Source organism: Hylobates moloch, unplaced genomic scaffold (assembly GCF_009828535.3).
Source record: "Hylobates moloch isolate HMO894 unplaced genomic scaffold, HMol_V3 SCAFFOLD_3, whole genome shotgun sequence".
In the NCBI taxonomy this organism is placed as follows: Eukaryota; Metazoa; Chordata; class Mammalia; order Primates; family Hylobatidae; genus Hylobates; species Hylobates moloch.
The window spans coordinates 158,037,714-158,063,473 of NW_026652278.1; the positions used below are offsets into that span (position 1 = coordinate 158,037,714).

General features: G+C 37.1%; 1 protein-coding gene across 6 annotated transcripts in view; it reads right to left on the minus strand.

The window, feature by feature from the left end:
- Nucleotides 1-246: 246 nt before the first annotated feature.
- The window catches only part of NEK1 (NIMA related kinase 1), a 215,085-nt gene continuing 189,571 nt past the window's right edge, over nucleotides 247-25,760 (minus strand). For 5 of the 6 annotated variants that reach the window (XM_058436867.1, XM_032148894.2, XM_032148890.2 and 2 more), the window contains 5 exons: nucleotides 13,739-13,890; nucleotides 8,785-8,993; nucleotides 7,647-7,777; nucleotides 7,351-7,483; nucleotides 247-1,385 (listed from right to left, as the gene is read on the minus strand). In XM_058436867.1, the coding sequence (XP_058292850.1) occupies nucleotides 1,372-1,385; nucleotides 7,351-7,483; nucleotides 7,647-7,777; nucleotides 8,785-8,993; nucleotides 13,739-13,890 (639 nt within the window). In that variant the 3' untranslated portion in view covers nucleotides 247-1,371. Of the gene's footprint in view, nucleotides 1,386-3,471; nucleotides 3,550-7,350; nucleotides 7,484-7,646; nucleotides 7,778-8,784; nucleotides 8,994-13,738; nucleotides 13,891-25,760 lie in introns of all 6 variants that reach the window. The other variant, XR_009212947.1, reaches the window with a different exon arrangement.

The window sequence follows — 25,760 nt, forward strand, 5'->3', positions numbered from 1 at the left end:
AAAGTACAGAATTCATTTTCTTCCATTATGAAGAAAGAAATCATCAGGTACAAAACCAACAAAAGTATTATCAGCTTGATGTAAAAGCTTTCTATTGAAAAAAGTAAAATAATAAATAAAAGACAATCGATATACTTCAGGTAGATAATAAAAATTTAATAGCAATATCAGAAAATAAACACACATATTAAAAAATCAAGTATTTAGTTTTGGATATCAGAAATAATATACATAATAAATTCAACATACTGATAGTGCTGCAAGATAAGATTTTATTTTTCAAATTACATATTATGCCAACCAGCCTGCTTTGTACTCAGAGGTTCAAAAACTTTGCTTTTATTACGAAGAACATCTGGACTGTAGACACCTCTAACGAAACCAGGTTATACTTGGCATATTGTGATTGAAGCTGTGTGATCATCATCTTAATGACCTAACTAAATCCTCTCATAACGGAAAGAAGTTCAACAGGCAAATATTTCCCTCCCTAGGATCCTAGTTACCAAAACTGTCACAGTGTCAAAATAAAAATAATTATTTCCTCCTTTTTAACATCTTAGTGTCCTTGAAGCTTATGAATGGAGGAAGTTAAAAACCAAAAGAGCAACTTTAAGCTATATGCTAGGTCAATGTTAAATCCACAGACTAATTTTTCGATATAGTATTCCTGGTTCTGGTCCTTAAAGAGAAATAAAGGCATTAAACCAACTTTTTATATGTCAGGAAATATAATTTTGCTATTCTTTCATAATCAAATCTTTCAATGATTTCTAAGACTGTTTCTACAGCCTGTGTGCTAGTTCAGGAGACACACTTGTAAAAGGACTTGAGAATATAAACTTTAAGTCTAAAAATTTCATCTTCAAAATGTATACATCTAAACAGAGCCCTTGACAAGGTGATTTAATGTAGAACTGCTGGCCAGAATGAAAACAAGTAGTAGACAGAAAAAAGATCACGCTTAAAGACTCCATTGAAAAACCACAGACAGGTCCTTCATGACATAGGTAATTCCTTCAACCTAAAGACATTTGCTGAAACTCAAACTTACCCTATTGCATAAATCTTCAAAACCATTAAGTCAGGTTCTGGGTCAATGTTTCCTATGCTTCGGTTGGATGATTTAATAAAGTATATATTTTACAAGATTTAAGCATGGAATTCAATGAACAAAATAAAATAGATAAAATATTAGAATCTTCACTGAAAAATGGCATGTTTCTCCATCTTTTTCACGCAATAAGCAAGCCCATCTTAAATCTGATTTTTTAAATAAATAATTGCTGTATTTCCCACTGAAGCTTGTTATTCTGATAAGCCAAATTCAAATGCTTTCATATAGTTGAGGATTAAAAAACATTTTGAGGATTATTCATCATTATCTGTAGAAAAAAGAAAAAAATTGACTTCATTTCAAATCAAGCTGTATCTACTTAAAAAAAAAACCATTCTTGTTCATGCTAAAGGAAAAAGAGCTTTAATGTAGTTTTAAACACACTTTTTAATTATTTTATCACACATTCATTGTAAAATATTCAGACAATATAATGAAGAATAGAATGGGAAGCAAAAATCATCTATAAGCGAAAAGATAACCAATGTTAACTTTATATAAATCCTCCCACAATGCTTTCCTATGCATACACAAATATCTTTTAAAAATTACACTAAAATGCAGTTTTGAAACATAAGTTTTCCACTGAAAACACCCTAGTGAATGGAAAGGTGGATATATAAGTGATAATGTAAGATTAGAAAATGTTAATGTTAGAATCTAGGTGGTGGGTGCGTGGGTGATCACTGTAAAGTTCTTTCAAATTTTCAGTATGATAAAAATTTGACAATAAAATGTTAAAGAATAAATCATGGATATATTCTATGTTGACTTCAATGTCTGCACAGTATTCTGTTTAATGGATATGACATAATTAACCATTACTATTTATAGACATTTTTGTTATTTTCAATTTTTTTTAATTCTAAAGATTATAATCAAGTGAATTAAACAGATTGGTTAACTTAATCTTATATGCAAACACTATCTTCCACATTCTAGCAAAAGTGATCTTTCATTAAAATCCAAGGGTCATGTCAAATCACTGCACTGCTTAAAACATTCGTTAGCTCCCTGCTGCCTCAAAATGGAATCCACGCTCCTTAACGTGGATTACAAAGCCCTTCATGATCTGGCCTTTTAAATATTTCTCATCTTAGCAAATTTCATTCCCCACCTTCCTCAACTGCCCCTATAATTTATGCTTTAGGAACACTGAATTGCTTATAGTTCCCCTAATACATTTTGCATCCTTCCATGTATGAGTACTTATTTGCATTAAATTCCCATTCGTCTTTCAGAATCCAACTTTGATGTCCTCTCCCCTAGGAAGACCTATCCTGTCACCATCAGTGTAGTTGGATCATTACTTTACAACTTACATACATTTTATTGCTTCCAAGGTAGCACATCACTCTGTACTATAATTTACTTACTTTTCAAATAATCAGGAAAGTAATGAACACACATATCCATAATATGTAGAATTAACAAAAGCTAACTTTTGGCCATAGTGGTCTGGATTATTTAAGTAAAAGCATATTACAGATGCAGAGTACCCTTTCTCAATCTTATTGCTTTCTCTTCTTCCCCAAGGGCATTTTCAGTAGTCTGAAATTGATGTGTATTCTTCCCGCTCACGGGTTTTTGCTTTTATTTTTATTACGTACATGGACATCTAAATAAAATTGTTTAGAAACACTACATAAATGGTGTAATATTCTACTTATTCAACTCATCGTGTTTGTGGGGCTTATCCACATTGATAGATGGAATTTAATTCACTCATTTTAGCTGATGTATAAAATTTCATTACATAAACACAGCCCAATATTCCACCTAAAATGAATATGAAGAGAAGGTATGTGTCTCCTTCTTAAGAATCTATAATGGCCAGGCGTAGTGGCTCATGCCTGTAATTCCAGCACTTTGGGAGACCGAGGCAGACAGATCACCTGAGGTCAGGAGTTTGAGACCAGCCTGGCCAACATGGTGAAACCCTGTCTCTACTAAAAATACAAAAATTAGCTGGGTGTGGTGGCACATGCCTGTAATCCCAGGTACTTGGGAGGGTGAGACAGGAGAATTGCTTGAACCTGGGAGGCGGAGGTTGCAGTGAGCCGAGATCATGCCACTGTACTCCAGCCTGACTCCATCTCAAAAAAAAAAAAAAAAGAATCTATAAACTTGGGCCGCTAATGCTAATACTCAATGTGAGAACATGGTAGCCTCTGCCAGGTTGCCACTGGCCATAGCTGCTATACTCCTTCTCTCCTTGTGGAAGAATTTATTAGGAATACTATCAAATCGCTTACACATTTTATTAGCTCTATTTGACTTCTGACTCTGGATAGTATCTAACTATGGACAAAAAAGCATTAACTTTATCAATGGCTGAAGATATTGATGCTTACCAAACCTGCACCATAACAGTATCAGGAGAGTTAAATAGCTGAGGCTGTCTTTTCAGGACTCATATAATTTCCAGTGAACTAAAACAGAAATGTGTTTTTGACAATCTTCTTTTTAACTTGTACCTTAATGACTTGATGTCACTTTCGGGTGAGCGAGATAAAATTTTGCTTACCCCTTCCCTTCTTTACTCTCCCTTCTCCCCAACACAGCGAATAAAAGTGTGTTAAGTACCATATGCATATGACATGGCTTTATCATCTCCTAGACGTGGCCTAAAAGATAGCTGTCTGGACAACTATCTGTAAGACAGGTAGGCTGGGTGCGGTGGGTCACACCTGTAATCCTAGCACTTTGGGAGGCTGAGGTGGGAGGACAGCTTCAGGCCAGGAGTTTGAGATCAACATGGCGAAATGCCATCTCTACCAAAAAAACACAAAAATGAGTCAGGCATGGTAGCTCACGCCAGTAGTACCAGTTACTCAGGAGGCTGAAGTGGGAGGACTGCTTGAGCCCAGGAGGAGGAGGTTGCAGTGAGTTGAGATCATGCCACTGCACTCCAACCTGGGTGAAAGAGCAAGGCCCTGTCTCCATAGAAATAAAAACAAACAAACAAACAAACAAAAAAAAACTCCCCAAATCAAAAAGAACAGCTATATATGGGCTCTACTGACTTCCAATAAGAAGGACTGCAAAACATTTATTCTGAATCAATGAATATGAAATCAAAATCCAGTCATTTCATTTAACTCTCATGATTAACAATACAAAACAGCAAGTCATCCACATAATTCAATATCCATTTTATAACCAGTTTCTTTAGTAGCTATAATAGTAAGTTATAATATGTTATGGGCTGTACTAAATTTTTTTTTAAGCTACACCTGCTGTAATGGTATGTACTAAGAGTTTTAGAAAAGATTGCCAGGGTAGGCATCTTCAATTGCTTTACATTTTTTCTAGGCTGAAGGAATTACTGTCAGGCTTTATGATACAGAACTCTGGGGTTCTCTTTCCCTTTTCATTTGTGTATAGAGAAAATCTGATATTGCTTCCTGAGTGGTGTATTAACCTAGCCTGATTCTTGGTCCTTTGCAGGGGAAATGGCCTTCTGTGTAGGCGTATATCCTTTTGAAGCCGCTCAGTTGTCAAAAGAGGATGTCAATTCTACCTTGTGAATAAGTTGATTGTTACAGTTCTCCACTTAAGGGGCAAGGCAAACTAAAAGCTCTCCAGATACTTGTTGAGCAAAACTGAACCCCAAGCACATTGTTGCTGATTACTTATGAAGAGCTCTATTGAAACAATACTTAAGGAGAACCGCCTGGAGGTGGAATAGTCTGAATATGAATAGAATTGGTTTGATACACTCTACAGAATTACTGAAATGGAATCATCCTCTGGCTTCGTGCCATTAACTTACAGCATGACATATGAGAAACAGCCTCATGAAATCTAAATATTGTAAAAATTACTGAGGATACTTTTCATTCCATTACAGCTCTGTTTTGTAAAATGAAGCCCAAGGTCTCAATAAAATAAGAAATCCAGAAGTACCAGAAAATGTTTACCTTTTATATTTTCATTTTGATAAAATTTTTTAATATTTAGAAAAATACATCTGTTTTACAGTAATAATTCACAACTGACAGAAATTTTCTACCACTAAGACTTGAGTTTGTTTTTTTTTTTACTGGGGTTTATAGACCCTTGGATTCTTGTGCCTGAAAAAAATATTTTTTGATCCTTAATGGGATCCACGTTATTCAAGTTTGAGGAACACTGTATGATAGTGCCCTCTTTTTAAAGATCATGGGAAAATTATTCCTTTGGTTTCAATACCAAAAATAGCTGTCCTCTGAGCAACTAAAATGTTTTGTCTCATGAATACTGTGACTCATGTAATTAATTAGGTTTTCTGCTTTGTGAGAAAGACCAGCACCAAATTTGTTTCCTGTTTTTAGAAAATGTGGACACCTTTTGAACATGAAGTTTGTATTCTTCATTCCTGGCTTCATGTTATACTGCTTGTGCTCATTTGTCCAATTTGTTGACTTCCCCAAACTTTTTTTAAAACTTAATTTTCTCTCTTACTATATACATATATATATTTAAATGCAATCTTAGACTTTTTTATATGAATATGCAAACATTTTGTATGGAATACAAATACATTTTATAAACATTTTTATTGCTAAAATTAAGCATCAACATTTAAAACCCTCAATTTTAGTCTATGAATTAAACATTTAAAGTAATAAAATTAATGTTTGGGCAAATAATCTAGAAAGAAATTCTTGTTCAAAATTTTACATATTGCTTTTTGTGTCTAAAAGTTTTGCCAGGTGCAGTGGCTCATGCCTGTAATCCCAGCACTTTGGGAGGCCAAGGAGGGGTGAATCATTTGAGGTCACGAGTTCGAGGCCAGCCTGGCCAACATGGTGAGACCCCATCTCTACTAAAAATACAAAAATTGGCCAGGCGTGGTAGCACCTGTAGGCCAAGCTACTCAGGAGGCTGAGGCAGGAGAATCACTTGAACCCGGGAGGCAGAGGCTGCAGTGAGCCGAAACTGTGCCACTGTACTCCAGCCTGGACAACAGAGCAAGACTCCATCTCACACACACAAAAAACGTTTAATACTACATCCTTGATAAGAACTATTCTAGGGCCAGGCACAGTGGCTCACATTTGTAATCCCAGCACTTTCGGAGGCTGAGGTGGGTGGATCATCTGAGGTCAGGAGTTCAAGACCAGCCTGGCCAACATGGTGAAACCCTGCCTCTACTAAAAATACAAAAATTAGTCAGGTGTGGTGGCGCACACCTATAATCCCAGCTACTTGGGAAGCTGAGGCAGGAGAATCACTTGAGCCCAGGGGGTGGAGGTTGCAATGAGCCGAGATCACAGCACTGCACTCCAGCCTGGGCAACAAGACTCTGTCTCAAAAAAAACAAAAAAAACAAAAAAAATGAATTATTCTAATTTATAATTTTTTATTTTTTATTTTTTTTTGAGACAGGGTCTGGCTCTGTCATCAAGGCAGAGTGCAGTAGCACAATCACAGCTCACTGCAGCTTCAAAGTCCTGGGCTCAAGCAATCCTCCCACCTCAGTCCCCTGAGTAGCTGGGACTACAGGTGCCCACCACCATGCCTAGCTAATTAAAAATTTTTTTGTGTGTAGAGATAGGGTTTCACTACGTTGTCCAGGCTGGTCTCAAACTCCTGGCCTCAAGCCATGCTCCCACTTAAGCCTCCCAAGTAGCTGGAATCACAAGCATGAGCAACAGCACCTGGCTAGAATTATTCTAATTGCTAGAGCTGTCCAAAAATCTCATTCAAAGGTTACTTATAAATTAAATTAAAAATATGGACTTGCCGGGCGCGGTGGCTCACGCTTGTAATCCCAGCACTTTGGGAGGCCGAGGCGGGCGGATCACGAGGTCAGGAGATCGAGACCACGGTGAAACCCCGTCTCTACCAAAAATACAAAAAATTAGCCGGGCGTGGTGGCGGGCGCCTGTAGTCCCAGCTACTCGGAGAGGCTGAGGCAGGAGAATGGCGTGAGCCCGGGAGGCGGAGGTTGCAGTGAGCCGAGATCGCGCCACTGCACTCCAGCCTGGGCGACAGAGCAAGACTCCGTCTCAAAAAAAAAAAAAAAAAAAAAAAAAAAATATGGACTTAAAGGACTTAAGTCAGTAAAAGTATGTGACAGATCAGTAAAAGTACATGACAAAGTTAATTTTATTATTGCTTAAAAGTTATATAGTTCCCAAGTAGATTTCACAAAATGGATGTGATGTAAGCTGATTCATATACATGTATCATCTTGTTTTTCTCACATTTACTGAAAATTATACAGACATGTGAGGAAATCTTACCTTCTTGGTAGGCTCCATCTGCCATGACTAAATGAAGAATCTTGGCATAAAGATGCTGATGTTCATTTCCCAAAATATTTTGAACTATTTTTGAACAAATTTCAATATTTTCATCTTCATCTTCATGAATAGCCTATACCAAATTTCCAAATATAAATTAATATTTGAATAACTTTCTCTAATTGTAGACTTCACTTTTTATTTATAGTAAATCTAATGACCAATACAGATTAACAACATTTCTTTAACCTTCAAACATAGCACATTTTAAGTGTTTTAATTGACTTTTCACTTACCTTTATTTTCTCATAAACCTCAAAGAATTTTTCAAAGCCCATTTCCTGCTCCAGATGAAGTCTCAGCTCCTCTAAATGGTTAAAGACACTATCGTATTCACATTCACTAGCAGTTTCACCATCACTGTTATCTAAAAAACAAAATTAAAATAGATATTGATTAAAAAAGACTGAATAAAATAACTCATACCCTAATAGACTAAAATTCTATGACAAATGAATAATGCCATTGAAATAGACTACTTCTACTTTCATTATAAACAGTTTTTGTCATTTTAATATTTGTCCTTTATTTGGTAAAAAAAAATGTATAAATCTATCTAAACAAGAATGTTACTTTTCCTTTATAGATATAAAAAATAAATCAGGTTGGAATCAAAACACTCCTAGAGATGTTACTTCAATGAAAAAAAAAAAAGTGGAAAAAGCACACCTCCAGGTTTTGCTTTGAAGCAGCTAACCCTAACTAGTATTTTCAATAGCTGGTGATAAACGTGGGCCATACCATGGAAAAGCCTACAGAAGGTAGACAACCTAAGACATACATCATTACGTTTCAGGAAAGCATCTAGAAAGTATAAATGGCCAATATGTTTTGTCATGTACATGCTCAAGATACTTTGAAAAAAATTACTTAGTCTTTTCACATTAGCTTTTCTTCCTAAATTAATATAATATAGTTATTGAAACAGACACACTTTCTATGCATCTGAGGGGTAATGTTACGAAAGAGAAAGTTTCCAAATTTACGAAAAGAGTTTTTAGTACTTTAAAAACTGCTTTCAGTGTTAACCCTGCTGATTAATATATGCAGAAGCTCTTTCTAAAATATAGAATGCCAAGAAAACAATGTTATTATCTTTATTACTGGAAAAATCAGTCAAGAAATGGAGATTAGAATAAAAATGCTTCAAAAAAGCATTGACATAATAAGAAATAAATAAAAAATTTAATTAAAAAATGGAAAATCACACATTTGTATGAAAAGAAAAAGAATGAAAAAAGGGGAGAGACCCAGAGGCATGCTTCAGTTGTATTTAAAGTTGGAAATGGTTCATAGCAGAGATTAGAAAAATATACTCTACTTGAAATATTTGTAAACTGAAAAAGAAAAAGGTCCAAAACTCTGATCACGCACCTGAGTGCCATTCTTCGTTCAGGGCACTTTCACTGCTGGGATTGTCATCTTCATCTGCCACATCTGTCCCATTTGCAGTTGGCTCCACATCACTGTTCTTTAAGACTGACTCTTCTTCTTCACTGTATTCTTCACCAGGTTGTTCCCTAAGTAACTGTTCCATCGAGGCCTGCAGCTCTTGTAAATCTGTGTCAGTTTCTTCAAACACACTGAAATTTTAAAAGTACAACTAAAAGTTTCAAACATACTGAAATTTACCAAGTTAAACAACTAAAACTATCTGATGCTGAAATTTTACTTCTACTCAATATGTAGCCACTTCTTAAAAAATCCTAATAGTAGATAACAAAAAATCTGGAAAAAACCTACATTGTTTTTCACCAGTAAGTTGAGGATGAATACAACTGATAAATATATCACACAACACATATTCTGGAATATATAAGCCAGAAGATGATTTGTTTAAAATGATCCCAACTTGCCAAAGAGAATCACATAACTATCAATGTTACTCACTGCTTAAATTCTGAAACGATGTTTTGATATTTTAAGAGGCCAGACTATAGAAGTTTTTCTAAAACAAATAATAGTAAATTATTTTCTCTTTTATGGAATTTTGTAATTTTCAAAATATCCATGTGGCTAATAGCTAGACACTATACAAAAGGCTTTCCATATAAATGCCCATTGGACATTTGAACTTTTAGAAATAGAAATACTTAGGAAATTTTATATTCATGTTAACAGGATGACCCAGTGAATAAAATGGTCACCAGAAATCTTATCTTTAGATGCTTATTCTTAAAAATATTCTAAAATACATAATAAATAGATTTTCTGTGTAACTAGCCTATACCAACCATCATAATTCTTCACTGGAGAATTTTGTTTCCAAAGTATTGGTCAGAATATTAATTCTATTTTCATGGGATTACAGATGCTGGAATGAAATAACTTATACAAATAATACCTTATATTTATATAGAACATTTGTTTTTTAAACAGTTTTATCCTATTACTCAAATTTTATCCACAGAAAATCACTTTAGAGACATGAAAACTATGAACCAAAGTGTTTAGATGACTTGGTCAAGGCCACATAGTCAGTAAATGACAAAGCACTGAAATCTAGGTCTTTGACCACTTCTGTAATATCTGAGAAACATACTCAGAAAAATTTTGTTCCTCTTATGATTTGCTTCTTTCTCCTAACATGGAATGTAAATGGAAAAGTCTGTAGACTAAAGGAGTTAATTGATGTTTTAGATGTCTGAAGACTTCTAAAAGAGATTATGTACTGAAGCCGAGGATTTCATCTATCAGGAAGGCAATGCTTAACAGGACACAAGGGCTAATTAAGGCCTTTCTAAAAGTTTAGATTCAAATCAAATATTTACTGAAGAACTAAAATATAAACACTACTGTGCAAGACTGTCAATATAATTTCCATTAATGGAAAGAGTAAATAATCTTTTTATGTAGAAATATCTTTATTTTGTACTTATACGTACAAACTCCTATAATTTGACTTGTAGGAGCTATAGAAAAGCAAAGCATCTAATTAGAATGAGAAAATAGTGTCTAATCTCTTGAATCATCCCACTAGTAGCATTTAACTTAATACAGTTAAAAGACTAATTTAGGCTGGGTGCAGTAGCTCATGCCTGTAATCCCAGCCCTTTGGGAGGCTGAGGCAAGAGGATTGCTTGAGGCCAGGAGTTTGAGACCAGCCTGGGCAACATAGTGAGACCTCGCTAGAAAAAAAATTGCAAAAAACTTAGCTAGGCCTGGTGGCACGAGCCTGTGTTCCTAGCTACTAGGGAGTCTGAGGCAGGAGGAATGCTTGAGCCCAGGAGTCCAAGGCTGCTATGAGCTATGATTGTAGCACTGTACTGTAGCCAGGGCGACAGAGTGAGACCCTATCTCCCAAAAAAATTTTATTATTAAAAAAAGATCAAGTAGCATGCACACCTGCTATGTACCATTACTACAGTGAGTAAATATTGACCTGTTCATAAAATCATCTAGTGGCTGACCTAGAGGAATTAATGCCCTCTGCAGATGGTATTCAATTGAGGCAGCTAAGCTTGCCACCGTAAGAAAGTATAAGATTAAGGTCTTTTACTAAATGAGCACCAAACAACTTTAAGGTACTTAAAAAAATCTGGTCTTGAATTCAGTTTTTAGTTGGCTTTCTTATAAAACCTTAACTAAAGTTTAGACCAAAAAAAAAATAATTTTCCAAAGACAAACATCAAGTGAAATATCCCTATAACAATATGAAATAACGTACTTTAAAAACAACTTGGTTTTCAAATTTTTCAATTAATACTAAAGGCTTCTAACTTAAGTTTTAAAATAAAATCCTGTCACCAATTGTTCATTAAAAGAACACAAGCATAACACAAACTTAACAGCTTAGAAGAAAGAAAAAAATTAAAGAACACAAGCCACAAATAAGCTGTAGTTCATTCAGATAAAAATAAATGATTTCATAAAATTTTTGGGAAAAAAATTTTAGTTAGCAGTTTTGTCAACAATAAAAATCCTGAATGTTGTTATGTTCTCCAATAGGATTAATAAAAACACAATATTTCAGTATTTAATGACCACAGTCAAGTAGAAGAAACAAAAGTAAAAAGGTAACTTTTCTTCTAGATTGAGATCATTAGTAAAAATCTACAGAACTCTAGGAAAAATGAAAAAGGCAATCTTTTAAAAATGAAGTTTCACCAGAAACTTACGAAGCAAGGGCAAGGCTTAAAAAAGAACCAAAAACCAGAAAATAAAATGTGCCAGCGGCGTCGATCCTATGTAACTCATTACAGAAGAAAACATTATGAGAGTGATAATAATACTTTTAATCAGATCAAAATACAAGTTCTTTCCAAAGGTAAAAGTAAAAAGCAGAAACAAGTTCAAAGAAATTACAAAATACATTATAAAAATTCTAATATTTTATAACTTCTTCTCCAGGTGATTTGAACACACTGTACCTTCTCACCTACTCTAGGAAACTCTGGTTTTATTACCCCCAAAAATATGTAACATTTGTCTGAGGGCGTTGAGAGGGCTGACCAACACTGAACAAGGTAAAGGAAGGCTCCTTTTTTTTTTTTTATGGAAAACAAATTTTTTTAAATTATACTTTAAGTTTCAGGGTACATGTGCACAATCTAAGTGGCTATCACTCCTCACAGCTCTCAGAGTATTGCTTGTTAAATTTCCCTCCTAGATTCAGGATTCCCCATGAATCACAAAGAAAGCAATTTTGTGAAAACAATTCAATTACATGCAGAAAACATGTGTGCACTGACACATGTGCACACACACACGAACAAAACTGGTCTACCTGCTAACTCCCTATTGCCATGGCTTTGAAATCATACATGGCAGGAGGTATATGTGGAGCTTTCTGGTCATTCTCCTGGGAAACTGTAGAGCACAGTCATGAATTGCTTAACAACAGGAAGCATTCTGAGAAATGCATTGTTATAGCCAATTCCATTGTTGTGCTAACATCATAGAATGTGCTTACACAAACCTAGTCAGTATAGCTAACTACATACCTAGGCTACATAGTAGAGCCTGTTACTCCTAAGCTACAAACCTGTACAGCATATGACTGTACTCAATACTGGAAGCAACTGTAACACAATGCTATCTGTCTATTCTAAATATATCTAAACATAGAAAAGGTACAGTGAAAACATTGTATAAAAGATAAAAAATGGTAAACTTTATAGGGTACTTATCATACGACATTACTATACACTACTACAGACTTATAAATACAGTATGCGCTTAGGCTACACTACATTTATAAATTTATTTTTCTGCAATAATAAATTAACTTGGCCAGTCCCAGCGGCTCACACCTGTAATCCTAGCTATTTGGGAGAGTGAGGTGGGATGATTGCTTGAGCCCAGTAGTTGGAGGCTGCAGTGAGCTATCATCATGCCAGTGCACTCCAGCTTATTTATTTTTCATTTTTGAGACAGGGTCTCACTCTGTTGCTCAGGCTGGAGTGCAGTGGCATGATCATGGCTCACTGCTGCCTCAAACTCTTGGGCTCAAGTGATTTTTCCACCTCAGCCTCCTGAGTAGCTGAGACTACCTACAAGGCATGTGGAAACAAACCTGGCTATTTAAAAATTTTTTTTTGGCTAGGCGTGGTAGCTCATGCCTGTAATCCTAGCACTTTGGGAGCCCGAGGTGGGCAGATCGCTTGAGGTCAGGAGTTTGAGACCAGCCTGACCAACATGGTGAAACCCCATCTCTACCAAAAATATAAAAATTAGCCAGGCGTGGTGGCAAGTAATCTCAGCTACTCAGGAGGCTGAGGAGGAGAATTGCTTGAACTTGGGAGGCAGAGGTTGCAGTGAGCCAAGATCATGCCACTGCACTCCAGACTGGGTGACAGAGCAAGAGTCCATCTCAAAAGAAAAAATAATTTTTTTTTTTTGTAGAGATGGTGTCTCACTATGTTGCCCAGGCTGGTTTCAAACTACTAGGTTCAAGCATTTCTCCTGCCTTGGCCTCCCAATGTGGTGGGATTGTAGGTGTGAGCCACTGTGTCCAGTCTGCACTCCAGCTAGGTGATAGAGTGAGACCCTGTCTCTTAAAATAGATAAAAATAATATACAGAAGACATAAAAGCAAAGGTTAATGATTAAAAAAAGAGCTAGGTAAGTTATCCCCTATTTTTTACATATAAATTCAGAAACTGTTTTAATGCTGTTTACTAATGACATTATAGCCACTGTGTCCAGACTGCATTCCAGCTAGGTGACAGAGTGAGACCCTGTCTCTTAAAATAAATAAAAATAATATACGGAAGACATAAAAGCAGAGGTTAATGATTTAAAAAAAGAGCTAGGTAAGTTATTCCCTTTTTTTACATATAAATTCAGAAACTCTTTTAATGCTGTTTACTAATGACATTATACTTACATGTCTTCAGAATCAGAAGGTCCTTCTTTAATGTTTTCATCTTCAATTTCATCTATTTCAAGATTGTCTTGACGAACATCCCCTACGGTGGGAACATCCATAAGGGTTCTGAACAGCTTTGAGAGATCTGGAAGTGAACATGTCCTTAACATCTAAAATAAAAATCAACAAATTTCTTATTAGGAGAAAGATAATTAAAACATAAAAGAGAAAACTAGAACTAATCACAATTTTGTTATATATATATAAATATTTTTAGACGTAGAGGATCCAAAGGTGACTTGCATAAAGCTAGAACCTAATTCTCTTTAATTTCAGCTCAGTCTTTTTTCACAGGAAACTAAACTTGTGAGTTATGTTTGGGTTTTAGCACAGGAATTCCCTGATACCACCTTTGATTGAAAACTGGGAGAAGTGTTTATTTAGGTATAAACATGGAATGGACTTGGAAATCTGTCAGGAATCAGGCAGTGCTAGAAACTACCTGTTTTCTCCTTCTCACTCACGACCCATTTGTTCCACTTTCATGGTGTTTCTGCTGTGTTCCTCTCATCTTCCTATGGTCAACTTGCCCCACACAGTCTTGCCCAAATGCTGCAGCATGTTAGTCTGAAGTTTGGCTAAGCGCCACCACACATAATTGACGGCCCCTTGTATCACTCAATTGTAGGAACTGCTGATTAGCCACATACTGGTGAAATGAGGGTCCTCAAATCAGTGCAGAGAGAAGCCTATCAGTGCTTCCCTGACCATGGGACTGTGAGTGGAACCTTTCTCACTAGAACAGAAGGCTGGAAGGACAAGCACTTTGATATCAATGCTGAGCATAATTTGTAGGAACAGTAACTCAGACAACTGAGTTGAGGAAAGAAAAAAAGCACAGTTGAGGTGTTGAAAATGTGAATCCATACTGGATAAGGGATAATAGAAATAGCCTCTGTCCAACAACCTTTCAACAATTAGAATGTGATAGATAGACAGGGCTATGAAACAACTAACTACATACACAACTCTTGCAGCTGGGTTAACCCTAAAGGAATCTGTGAGATTTGAAACATGACTACTAAGGCACTGATAAGAACTCTTCACCAGATGGGAGCCTGTGAGGAAAACACAATGTTTAGCATATTAATGAAAATTTATATACTTGGCCAATTTTATTGGTACAATCTGTTTTTGAGAATAATGAAAAAGATTTCCATTATTTGAACATAATTTAAATGTTCTCACACTCAAGGGAAAAACTGTTATGAACTACAAGTTGGTAAAAGTACACTGCTTGTTAAATCACTTATTGATGGTACTGGAAGTATTTCTTTTGCTGAATTTCCCAGTGTCTGTAGAATTCACACTTTCCTTGTTTATTATTTTAATGGTTTGGACCACGTATATTATAAACTAGCAATATGTACCAGAAATGGTTTCCTTAGGTACCTGCTAATCAATAAACAGCACATATGCATTATATATACTTAAATTTGAGGGGACTACATAAAATAATGCAATATTTTTTAGGCTAAGATACATTCTGGCCCTGGTAAAATAACCTCAATTCTAGTTTACTCCTTTTGCTAACCAAAAGAAATTTCAAGTGGTCATGTAATTTGACAACTTACCTCCTGGAACAGGTTTATACCAACCCACTAATCTGACAGCTATCAACCGGATAAGCCCTTCATGTTCACAGTACTCCTTGATAGACCAATAAGTCCTCCCACCTGCTCCCCCATGGCTTTGGAAGCTTTTTTCCCTGTAGATTTATTTATTTTCATTTTTTCCTTTTCATCTTTTAAACAATACAAATGACTTTTTTTATTTCAATAGTTTTTGGGGTAAAGGTGATTTTTGGTTACATGGATACGTTCTTCAGTGGTGATTTCTGATATTGGTGCATGCAACACCCGAGCAGTGTACACTGTACCCAATGTGCAGTCTTTTATCCCTCACCTACCTCTCACCCTTCCTCCCTTGAGTCCCCAAAGTCCGTTATATCACTCTTATGCCTTTGTGTCTTCACAGCTTAGTTCCCACTTATCAATGACAACATACGCTATTTGGTTTTCTATTTCTGAGTTACTTCACTTAGAATAATGGCCTCCAGCTCCATCTAAGTTGCTGCAAAAGACATTATTTCATTCCTTTTTGTGGCTGAGTAGTCTTCCAAGGTACATATATTCCACATTTTCTTTATTCACTCGTTGGTTGATGGGCAGTTAGGTCGTTTCCATATCTTTGCAATTGCAAATTGTGCTGCTATAAACATGCGTGTGTGTGTGTGTGTGTGTGTGTGTGTGTCTTTTTCATATAATGACTTCTTTTCCTTTGGGTAGATACCCAGTAGTGGGATTGCTGGATCGAATGGTAGTTCTACCTTTAGCTCTTTAAGGAAACTCCATACTGTGTTCCATAGAGGTTGTACTAATTTACATTCCCACTAGCAGTGTAAAAGTGTTCCCTTTTCATCATATCCAAGCCAGCATCTACTGTTTTACTTATTGTGTGTGTTTTTTTTTTTTTTTTCAGACGGCGTCTTGCTCTGTTTCCCAGGCTGGAGTGCAGTGGCGCAATCTCGGCTCACTGCAAGCTCCGCCTCCCGGGTTCACGCCATTCTCCTGCCTCAGCCTCCTGAGTAGCTGGGACTACAGGCGCCCGCCACCACGCCCAGCTAATTTTTTGTATTTTTAGTAGAGACAGGGTTTCACTGTGTTAGCCAGGATGATCTCGATCTCCTGACCTCGTGATCCGCCCGTCTCGGCCTCCCAAAGTGCTGGGATTACAGGCGTGAGCCACCGCGCCCGGCCACTTACTGTTTTTGAACTTCTTAATTATGGCCGTTCTTGGCCGGGTGCAGTGGCTCGCTCACACCTGCAATCTCAGCACTTTGGGAGGCCGAGGCAGGCGGATCACTTGAGGTCAGGAGTTTGAGACTAGCCTGGCTAACATGGTGAAACTCTGTCTCTACCAAAAATACAAAAATCTGCCAGGTGTGGTGGCACGCGCCTGTAATCCCAGCTACTTGGAAGGCTGAGGCAGGAGAATTGCTTAAACCTAGGAGGCGGAGGTTGTAGTGAGCCGAGATCACGCCATTGCACTCCAGCCTGGGCGACAGAGCGAGAATTCGTCTCAAAAAAATAAAGAAAAGAGAAGAAAAAATTATGGCCGTTCTTGCAGGTGTAAGGTGGTATCTCATTGTGGCTTTAATATGCATTTCCCTGATGATTAGTGATGTTGAGCAGTTTTTCATATGTTTGTTGGATGTTTATATTCTTTTCAGAAATGTCTATTAATGCCCTTTCCTCACTTTTTGATGGGATTGTTTTTTTCTTATTTGTTTGAGTTACTTGTAGATTCTGGATACTAGACTGGTAAGTTTGAAACAGGTTATTCATCTTTGGTCAAGAGAATTTTATAAAAGAACACTTTCGGTTCTATAATTCTGATTCTATTATTTCTATGTTGTTTAAACAATATTCTATAGTTTTAACATCTACAAAAAGAACTCTTTCTGAAAATAACAGCTCATCTGTAACACACTGGCTGAGATCTTCATGTATAGTATTTTTTTTTCAAGATTGTTACATGATAATTTACACATCTAGCATTTGGTACCATTATAAGTTCAAACAGAAGTACCAAATTTTAGGGAACCTTAAAATGTTTCCTTCAGTTTTTATTGCTGGTTAGTTCTATTTTTTTCAAAGATGTAGAGAAACATATAACATAGTGAATGAATTCAGATTACTTGCAGTAACAGAACTTCAACTAAAAAATTCTACTCACAGTAATTCTAATACACTCTTTGAGCTTCAGTATTTTTCATATAAAATTAGGAAGTAGTAGTATTCTAGTTACACTACCAAATGGCTTATGATGGGCACATCCGTTTAGCCTCTGTTTACTGCAATTAAATGCTGCTGCTGCTCTCTAAGAATAACCACTGTGAATACCTGCTTACTTCAACCGATACATCAGGCTCAAAATGGATTTAAAACATTAATTTAAAAATTAGGAACACTTCCCAAAGACAAAAATTATGGACATTATCTAATAATGGAATACTTTAACAAATCAAAACACATCTAAGGTACATGTGCTATTTATGTGAATTATACGTTAATCATTTTTTGCCACTTTGCATTTGCTTTAACAAGAAATTCTCAAGTTTTCATAAAGGAGATCAGTTTTTCATCCCACTCTCTATCCACAGAACACATCTGGTCTCTCTCCATCCCTTATTCACTGTCCCCTAAAGTGAAGAAACACGAGCTGATTGAAGGCAAATTTGCAAGAGGGCACTGACAATAAAGTGTGTGTCCTTCCTGTTCTCTTTCTCAGATCTGCCTGCCACAGAATGTGTGCGTGCGTATCCTGTTTCCCTTCTGTTGCCTTGTGGTGAGCACAAATAGCTCAGGCCTACGCCTGATTTCTAGGGACAAGATAGGTCTCACTCTCAGTCTTCCTGCTACTGGAGCTTGATGGATATAAAGCTCTTATTGTGGGTTAAGAAAGTTTGTTCTTCAGATTCCAAGGACTAGTCATTGGAGGAAAATATTGAGAGGCATGATTTTAGGCCAAACCTAAGCCACATTTTCCAGTAGAGCTTTATCAAAAATAAAACTGATATTATGATCTTTATTTGACTCTATTTTTTTTTTTTTTAGACCTCAGTGATCATGACTGACTTTTTTTTTTGAGATGGTGTCTTGCTCTTGTTGCCCAGGCTGGAGTGCAATGACGCAATCTTGGCTCACTGCAGCCTCTGCCTCCTGGGTTCAAGAGATTTTCCTGCCTCAGCCTCCCGAGTAGCTGGGATTACAGGCATGTGCCACCACACCTGGCTAATTTTGTATTTTTAGTAGAGATGGGGTTTCACCATGTTGGCCAGGCTGGTCTTAAACTCCTGACCTCAGGTGATCCACCTGCCTTGGCCTCCCACAGTGCTGGGATTACAGGTGTGAGCCACTGCGCACCGCCATGACTGACTTTTATGTCATTTTAACTGGCTGCAAATGAAGTGGAGTTAGCAGGTAATTCTCTATCTCAACCTACTTCAGATTTCATGGGATTATAAATTAATCAAATCTTGAAAATGTTACTATTTTTAAAAATTCCATTGGAAAAATATATTGATAATTTCCCTTCATAAAATCACAACAAATGCAAAGTTTTGATTTGAATCTTTACAAATCTATGTTGGCCTACAGACCATTCACTGCATTATGAAGGCATGTATTCCAGCCAGGAGTAACCTCTGAGGAATACCTTCATACCTGACTAGCAGGCTCCAGATAAGGAGGAGAAATGGGGCTCATGTACACAAACTTTCTTCACCAGCCTTGCTTCAATTTTTCCAATTATTTATGATCATGTATTTTATCATTTATATTCTCCAATGAGAATGGCTCCATGAGCAGAGGATTTTTGTCTGTTTTCCTCACTACTGCAACTCTAGCATTTAGAGTGGTACCTGGCACATAGCAGATATTTAATAAATATTTGTTGACTAAATGAATCTGCCTTACAATAGCTTGACTCAGAGTGAGAAGCAGAGGGGTGGGGAACTCCACAAATTCATCCTGTATCCACTTGTGAGGACAACCAAACAGGCTTAACCAGTTTGTACTTTTAAAGAAACAGTTGTTCTTTAGAGAAGAATACAAGACTGTACCACTGGCTTTAAACTGCTTATCACCTGTTCTACCTTTGTTCCTTCTGAAGGTTGAACAGTGTTTCCCTAGACTGATTTCTACTTTTAAAAGCCTCTTTGTAAAAGGCTTTTAATCAAAACCCATCACTGATGAATTCTTCCTAACAGGACAAAGAAAAGGAAAGCTTTATGGCAGAGAATGAACTTTAAACCATGCTTCACCATTATCTTCTACTATTGGACTTCTTTGGCCTATACCTTTATCAAAACAAAGCTAGATTTGGTAAGGTACAAAGCAATCACATGTAAAAAGTCCCTAACTGATCCACAGATAGAATTTACTGGGCATTAACCATGTATTAGATGCTGAGGATATCATGATAATTGAAAATAGATCTAGTCCTTGCCTTATGATACTTTTAGGGAAGAAAAATATCCTGACTCTGGGAATTCTGAACGTAGAAAAGTTATCACCACAAGACCAGAGAACAGTTGTGGCAACAGAAAGGAGAAACGCTTATCTACGTTTCACGAGCCATAGGTCTCTGCTGGAATAAGACTGAGAGGAGTGGTGGGGGGAGGGAGGGAGAAAGAGAGGGAAAGAGGGAGGCAAGGAGAGAGAGAGGGAGAGAGATTGAGATTGAATGTCTCTTTGATGGAGTTCACTTAATGAACAAATATAAGGACCCAAACTTTTCAGACTGTTCTGATTTGTGGGCTATAAACTCTACCATTCTGTTCATTTAACACCATAGGTGTGTGGTGTTAATTTAGTTTATGTCACTTTTTTTTTAAAGCAACTCTTTACTCCTTCAAACTATAGTTATTAATATTTAAATATTACAGCTAATTTTTTTTTTTTTTTTGAGACAGGGTCACGCTCTGTCATCCAGGCTGGAGCGTGACGGCATGAACACGGCTTACTGCAGCCTTGACTTCCTGGGCTCAAGCGATCCTCCCACCTCTGCCTCCGAAGCAGCTGGGACTAGAGGTGGGTGTGTGCCACCATGCCTGGCTAATTTTAAAATGTTTTTGTAGAGGTGGGGGCTCACTATGTTGCTCAGGCTGCTCTCAAACTCCTGGATTCAAGTGATCCTCCTGCCTCGGCCTCCCAAATACACCTAAATTTTATGCCACATTCCTCTACAACAAATTCCAAGGTTTTCCAGGCAAGTTTTCACGTAAGATGGCAATGCAGGAAGCACTTCACCACAGGCAACAGTTATTTTATGAATAAATAAGTGATAAAGAGAAAGTACAAATTTAAATGACCTTTAATCAGTCTTTGTCTCTGTGTAAGAAACTAGATCAGTCACTTCATGTCACTAATACATCCTTCAAAATCTATATTGATCCATCATGTACTTCACCTCTCTGCATTATAATTTCCTCATCTGTAAAATGGAGACAACAGTATTAATGGCCAGGTGCAATGGCTCACGCCTGTAATCCTAGAACTTTGGGAAGCCGAGGTGGGCAGATTGCTTGAGGTCAGGAGTTCAAGACGAGCCTGACCTATATGGTGAAACTCCGTCTCCACTAAAAATACAAAAATTAGCTGGGCATGGTGGTGGGTGCCTGTAATCCCAGCTACTCGGGAGGCTGAGGCAGGAGAATCACCTGAACCCAGAGGGCGGAGGTTGCAGTGAGCCCACATTGTGCCACTGCACTCCAGCCTGGGTGACAGAGCGAGACTCAGTCTGAACAAAACAGTATTTGTCACATAGGGTCATTGTGAGAAGTAATTATATGTCAAGCAGCTAGAACAGTATATAGCATACTACTCATACTATTAGCCAGCTACTATTACACTAATAATTAGTATACTTTTATTAGATAGTAGTTCATAGCTACTTCCCAAGATAAAAAATATTAATAATTATGAACAATGCAAGGCTGTTTTCTGATCTCGAATCTGTTTGCTTAAATTTTAATGAGTTAGTCATACATCCTACTAGTAACAACAGAAAGGTCAGTATAATCTGTATTACTCTGATAATATGGTCTTAAATTTGGTACTTCTTTTTTATTACCACCAAGAAGTAAACCTCATATTAGTAGTCTCTTTCCAAAATTTTATTGGTTGTTATCCAATAACCCTATATAGAAAATTAACTTGTTTAATATTTATAAATGTATTTGACAAAGTGTTCATAATTGTAGTTCATCAGAAAGGCACAGTACTCAAAATTAGACATTCCTTTGAAGCATTATTAATACTTTCAGCGATCAAGGAGGGCTGACATGTAACATACTTTAAACACTTTCCACGCTGCAATTAGGTCAACTGTGATCTGTGGCAGTATTTCTCAAGTGGGGAATGTGGACCACCAGCAGCAGAATTACTTATGGTGTATGCCAAAAATGCATATTTCTGACCTCTGCTCCAGATATATTAAAACAAATACCTTCAGCTGTGAGGTGTAAGAATCTGTATTTTAGACAAACATTCTTCATAGTACCCACATTAAAATTCTAGAGTTAAGGCTGTATGGTTTAAAACAAACTGATCATTAATCAATGGTGAATGAACAAAATGGTGAATGAACAAAAGTTTTCATGAAGAAGTTCTAGTTTTGACTAAAAACTGCTCTGTAACCTACTTTAACAAAAATAGCTGGCCATCTAACCAAACTAGAGTCTGAGTTATAGTCATTTTCCATTATAGGTTATCAATCGTATCACCGCCTCATTGGATTTCAAAGTTATCAACCAACAACATAGAGCACTGCATGGCATGCCTTTGCAGTGCTATCCACTGAACAATCTATTAAAAGCTATACTGCAAAATGTGATTCTTTCAAAGACAAACAGCTAATTCATTTGGTAATCTAGAATCTGTCCTTATGTAAACAAAAGCATGAGAAAACAACAATTTTAGACTATTTAATTTTGACCTTTCACAAACTAACCTTCAGTGATCTCCAAGTGTGATATCTCATTTTAGCAAGTCACTTTATAACTACCTTATAAAATCATCTATTGTATTTACAGTAGAAATAGTACTGAAGTTATCACAGGTTACAGAATTTATTGGCTGTTATAGAAAACTCCAGTAGAGAAATTCCTTACAGAGGGTAGAAGCAAGGAAAGCATTTATTCCCCTGAACAATTTATATATTTCTCTCCTCTGGGGAATATGGCATAGTTTATAATTCTCTTTTCATTTTTACTATTATTTAAACAAATCTTATACTCAATATTAATAACTGTATAATAGTCGCTAATGGCTTGCTGATTTGTAATGCATATTCTCTAGTACAATCTATATATTTGGATGTGATCAATTCTTCTGGTCTGAAGCAGGGTATAAACAAATACGTAGTATAAAAGGAAGGGCAGTCTTCTGGAATAACCGTGCTTATTCCAGGTCATCACTTATAGCCCTGCTGATGAATGGTGGCAATCAAAGCATTACTCTGATTGCCAGTCTTACAGTGATCAACTCAGCCACTAACTACTATCTGTATGGTTGCTTAAACATGTAATTCAGTTTACTGTCATTACATCTTAGTTTCTGCAAAAAGAGCCCTTTAAAGTACATTAAAGGAATGCCTTAGTATCATGATCCAGAGCATATTCCCAGAATTCTAGGGCTCTAAAGACGTGGCTAAGGAACTGCTTGTGAGGTGGAAGGCGGGGTAGGGGCAAGAGGACAAGGGAGGACTTGGGCCACAAAAACAGCTCCACTTTTAACTCTTTAAGACATTGTATTCCTTTATTCAGAAAAAACAGAGACTTCTTCTAGAACCCGGGGAAAAGATCCCACAAATTCGAAAACTAAGGACATCTGCTTAAGGACAAGAATGACTGGAATCTTACCTCCTTCACATCTGAGTTACTAAGAACTAGTTGTAATGCCTCAAACACACAGTGTTATCTCATGTTCATGACAGTTAATTTTGCTTTAAATGTTCTCATGTCTCATCCACCATGCGAACTTTTTCAGAAATCTTTCTTTGTTCTAGGACAGACTTAATCATTTCCTCTTTAGTGGTCCCACTATCCCACATTCATCTCTCCATTACAGGAATTATCATAATGCATTACAAGTGTTTTCACTTATTTGCTCCTTCTCAAACAGTGTGGTAGATAAGATTTACAACAACATCCTCAAGGTAAATACAAAAGTCTCCTAGAGAATTTCTTATACTACTCACTGAAGTAAACTGAGAGCATAAAGATATATTAATGTACATCTTATTTAAGATAGACCTTTGGTGTACTGGTTAACAATCCTCACATTAGGTATCACAGATACATAAATGTCTAGATGTTATCAGAGGTACTCAAAGATTAAGATTAAGCACATGTGGCTGGGCATGGTGGCTCACGCCTGTAATTCTAGCACTTTTGAGAGGTCAATGTGGGAGGATTGCTTGAGCCCAGGAGTTCCAGACCACTCTGGGCAACATACCGAGACCTTGTCTCTACAAAAAATTTAAAAATTAGGCAGGCATGACGAAGCATGCCTGTAGTCCCAGCTATTCAGGAGGCTGAGGAGGGAGGATTGCTTGAGTCCAGGAGGTTGAGGCTGCAGTGAGCCGTGATTGCACCACTGCACTCCATTCTGGGAGACAAAGCAAGACCCTGTCTTTAATATTAAAAAAAGATTAAGTGCATTCACGAATATACTTTAAATAAAATCACTGTAGCCGGGCGCAGTGGCTCACGCTTGTAATCCCAGCACTTTGGGAGGCCGAGGCGGGCGGATCACGAGGTCAGGAGATCGAGACCACGGTGAAACCCCGTCTCTACTAAAAATACAAAAAATTAGCCGGGCGTGGTGGCGGGCGCCTGTAGTCCCAGCTACTCGGAGAGGCTGAGGCAGGAGAATGGCGTGAACCCGGGAGGCGGAGCTTGCAGTGAGCCGAGATTGCGCCACTGCACTCCAGCCTGGGCGACAGAGCAAGACTCCGCCTCAAAAAACAAAAACAAAAACAAAAACAAAAAAAACAAAACCAAAAATAATAAAATCACTGTAATAAGTGAAGCTGAAAAGCTAACAACTACTATATTAGAGTTTCCTGTATGTGCTATAGTAGCATGTCCTATAACTGTAATTTTCCAACCTGATGGCCAAGATGATGATGTCTGACATTACTTGGGATGGCAATTACTAGAAATGGAAATGAAGCCAAGGCCCTACTTGAAAGACTATAATGAGTCACAGTTTAAAAGAACAAAGAGAAGCTCATTTCAGGCCAGGGTAACAGCAAGTGCAAACTCTACTGCAGGAAAGGGAGTGGTGTATCAAGGGACAATGTTAGAATGAGCTAGAGAAAAATGTTTTGGGGTCAGACAGAGAGGCAGTCAATGCCACATGAAACCTTGTAGACCATGGTAAAGAGTCTGAACGTTATTTAAGCAGCAGAAAGCCACTGAAGTCTTAAGCATGGCTGTGATTTGACATAATTTATAATATTAAAAAAGACTTCCGGTTTCTATTTGGACAATGGATTTCACATAGGCAGCCACAGAATTGGGAAGAGAAGTTAGGAAACAATTGGTTGATATGACTAGTAAGATTGATGAAATAGATGAATAATCTGTAGGAAAGAATTAGAGTAATAAAGTTGAGTATCATCAGCATATAAATTATATTTAAAGTCTTGGGGTCAGATTACTTGGGAAGCAAATGCAAATAGAGGAGGCCCAGGATATAGCCTTGAAATATCGCATTTATCTTCTGGAGACTTCCAGCTCTGGCCATGAGAGAGCAATAATGGCCAGACTTAACTCCCACAGGAAACAACTAGAAAACTGGACAAAATACATGACATTGTGTTTAGATATTAAACAATAAGCAGCACAAGACTGTGATCCCTGTGAGAAGGGAAATGAATGAAGTAAACCCTACCAATAAACTGGCTTTCTGCCTGGAGAAAATATCTGGACTTTGGGTGCAGCCTTGCTAGACTGATGAGACAAAGATCAAAGTCCAGGGAGGTAGAACTAGAAAAGAGAGATTCATTAAAGTAAAACAAAAAAAACTTCAAAACTTTGCAACGTAGTTTTCTTGAGTCTTTGATGAGCACAGGCCATGAATATGTAGAATGAAACTTCACAAAGCTAGGCCAAAACAACTGGGGAGTTGTAGGCTGAACAATGCTCAGAGCTCATGCAGGTAGGAGATGATCAAACTGACTGGGAAAGAGGTGTTTCCTCAAAATCACCTGTGATGTACAGTGGAGGCCCTAGAGGATCATGCCTTGGAAATAAGTTGAACTAGCTGTAGAATGAAGACAACTTTATATTGTCCTAGCAAAGCTTAAAAACAAAGTTTAAAAGTATAAAACAGATCCACAAGTAACTTGACTCACTTAAACCCAACACTCTTTACAGGAAGACAGTAATAACAAAAAAATCGGAGAC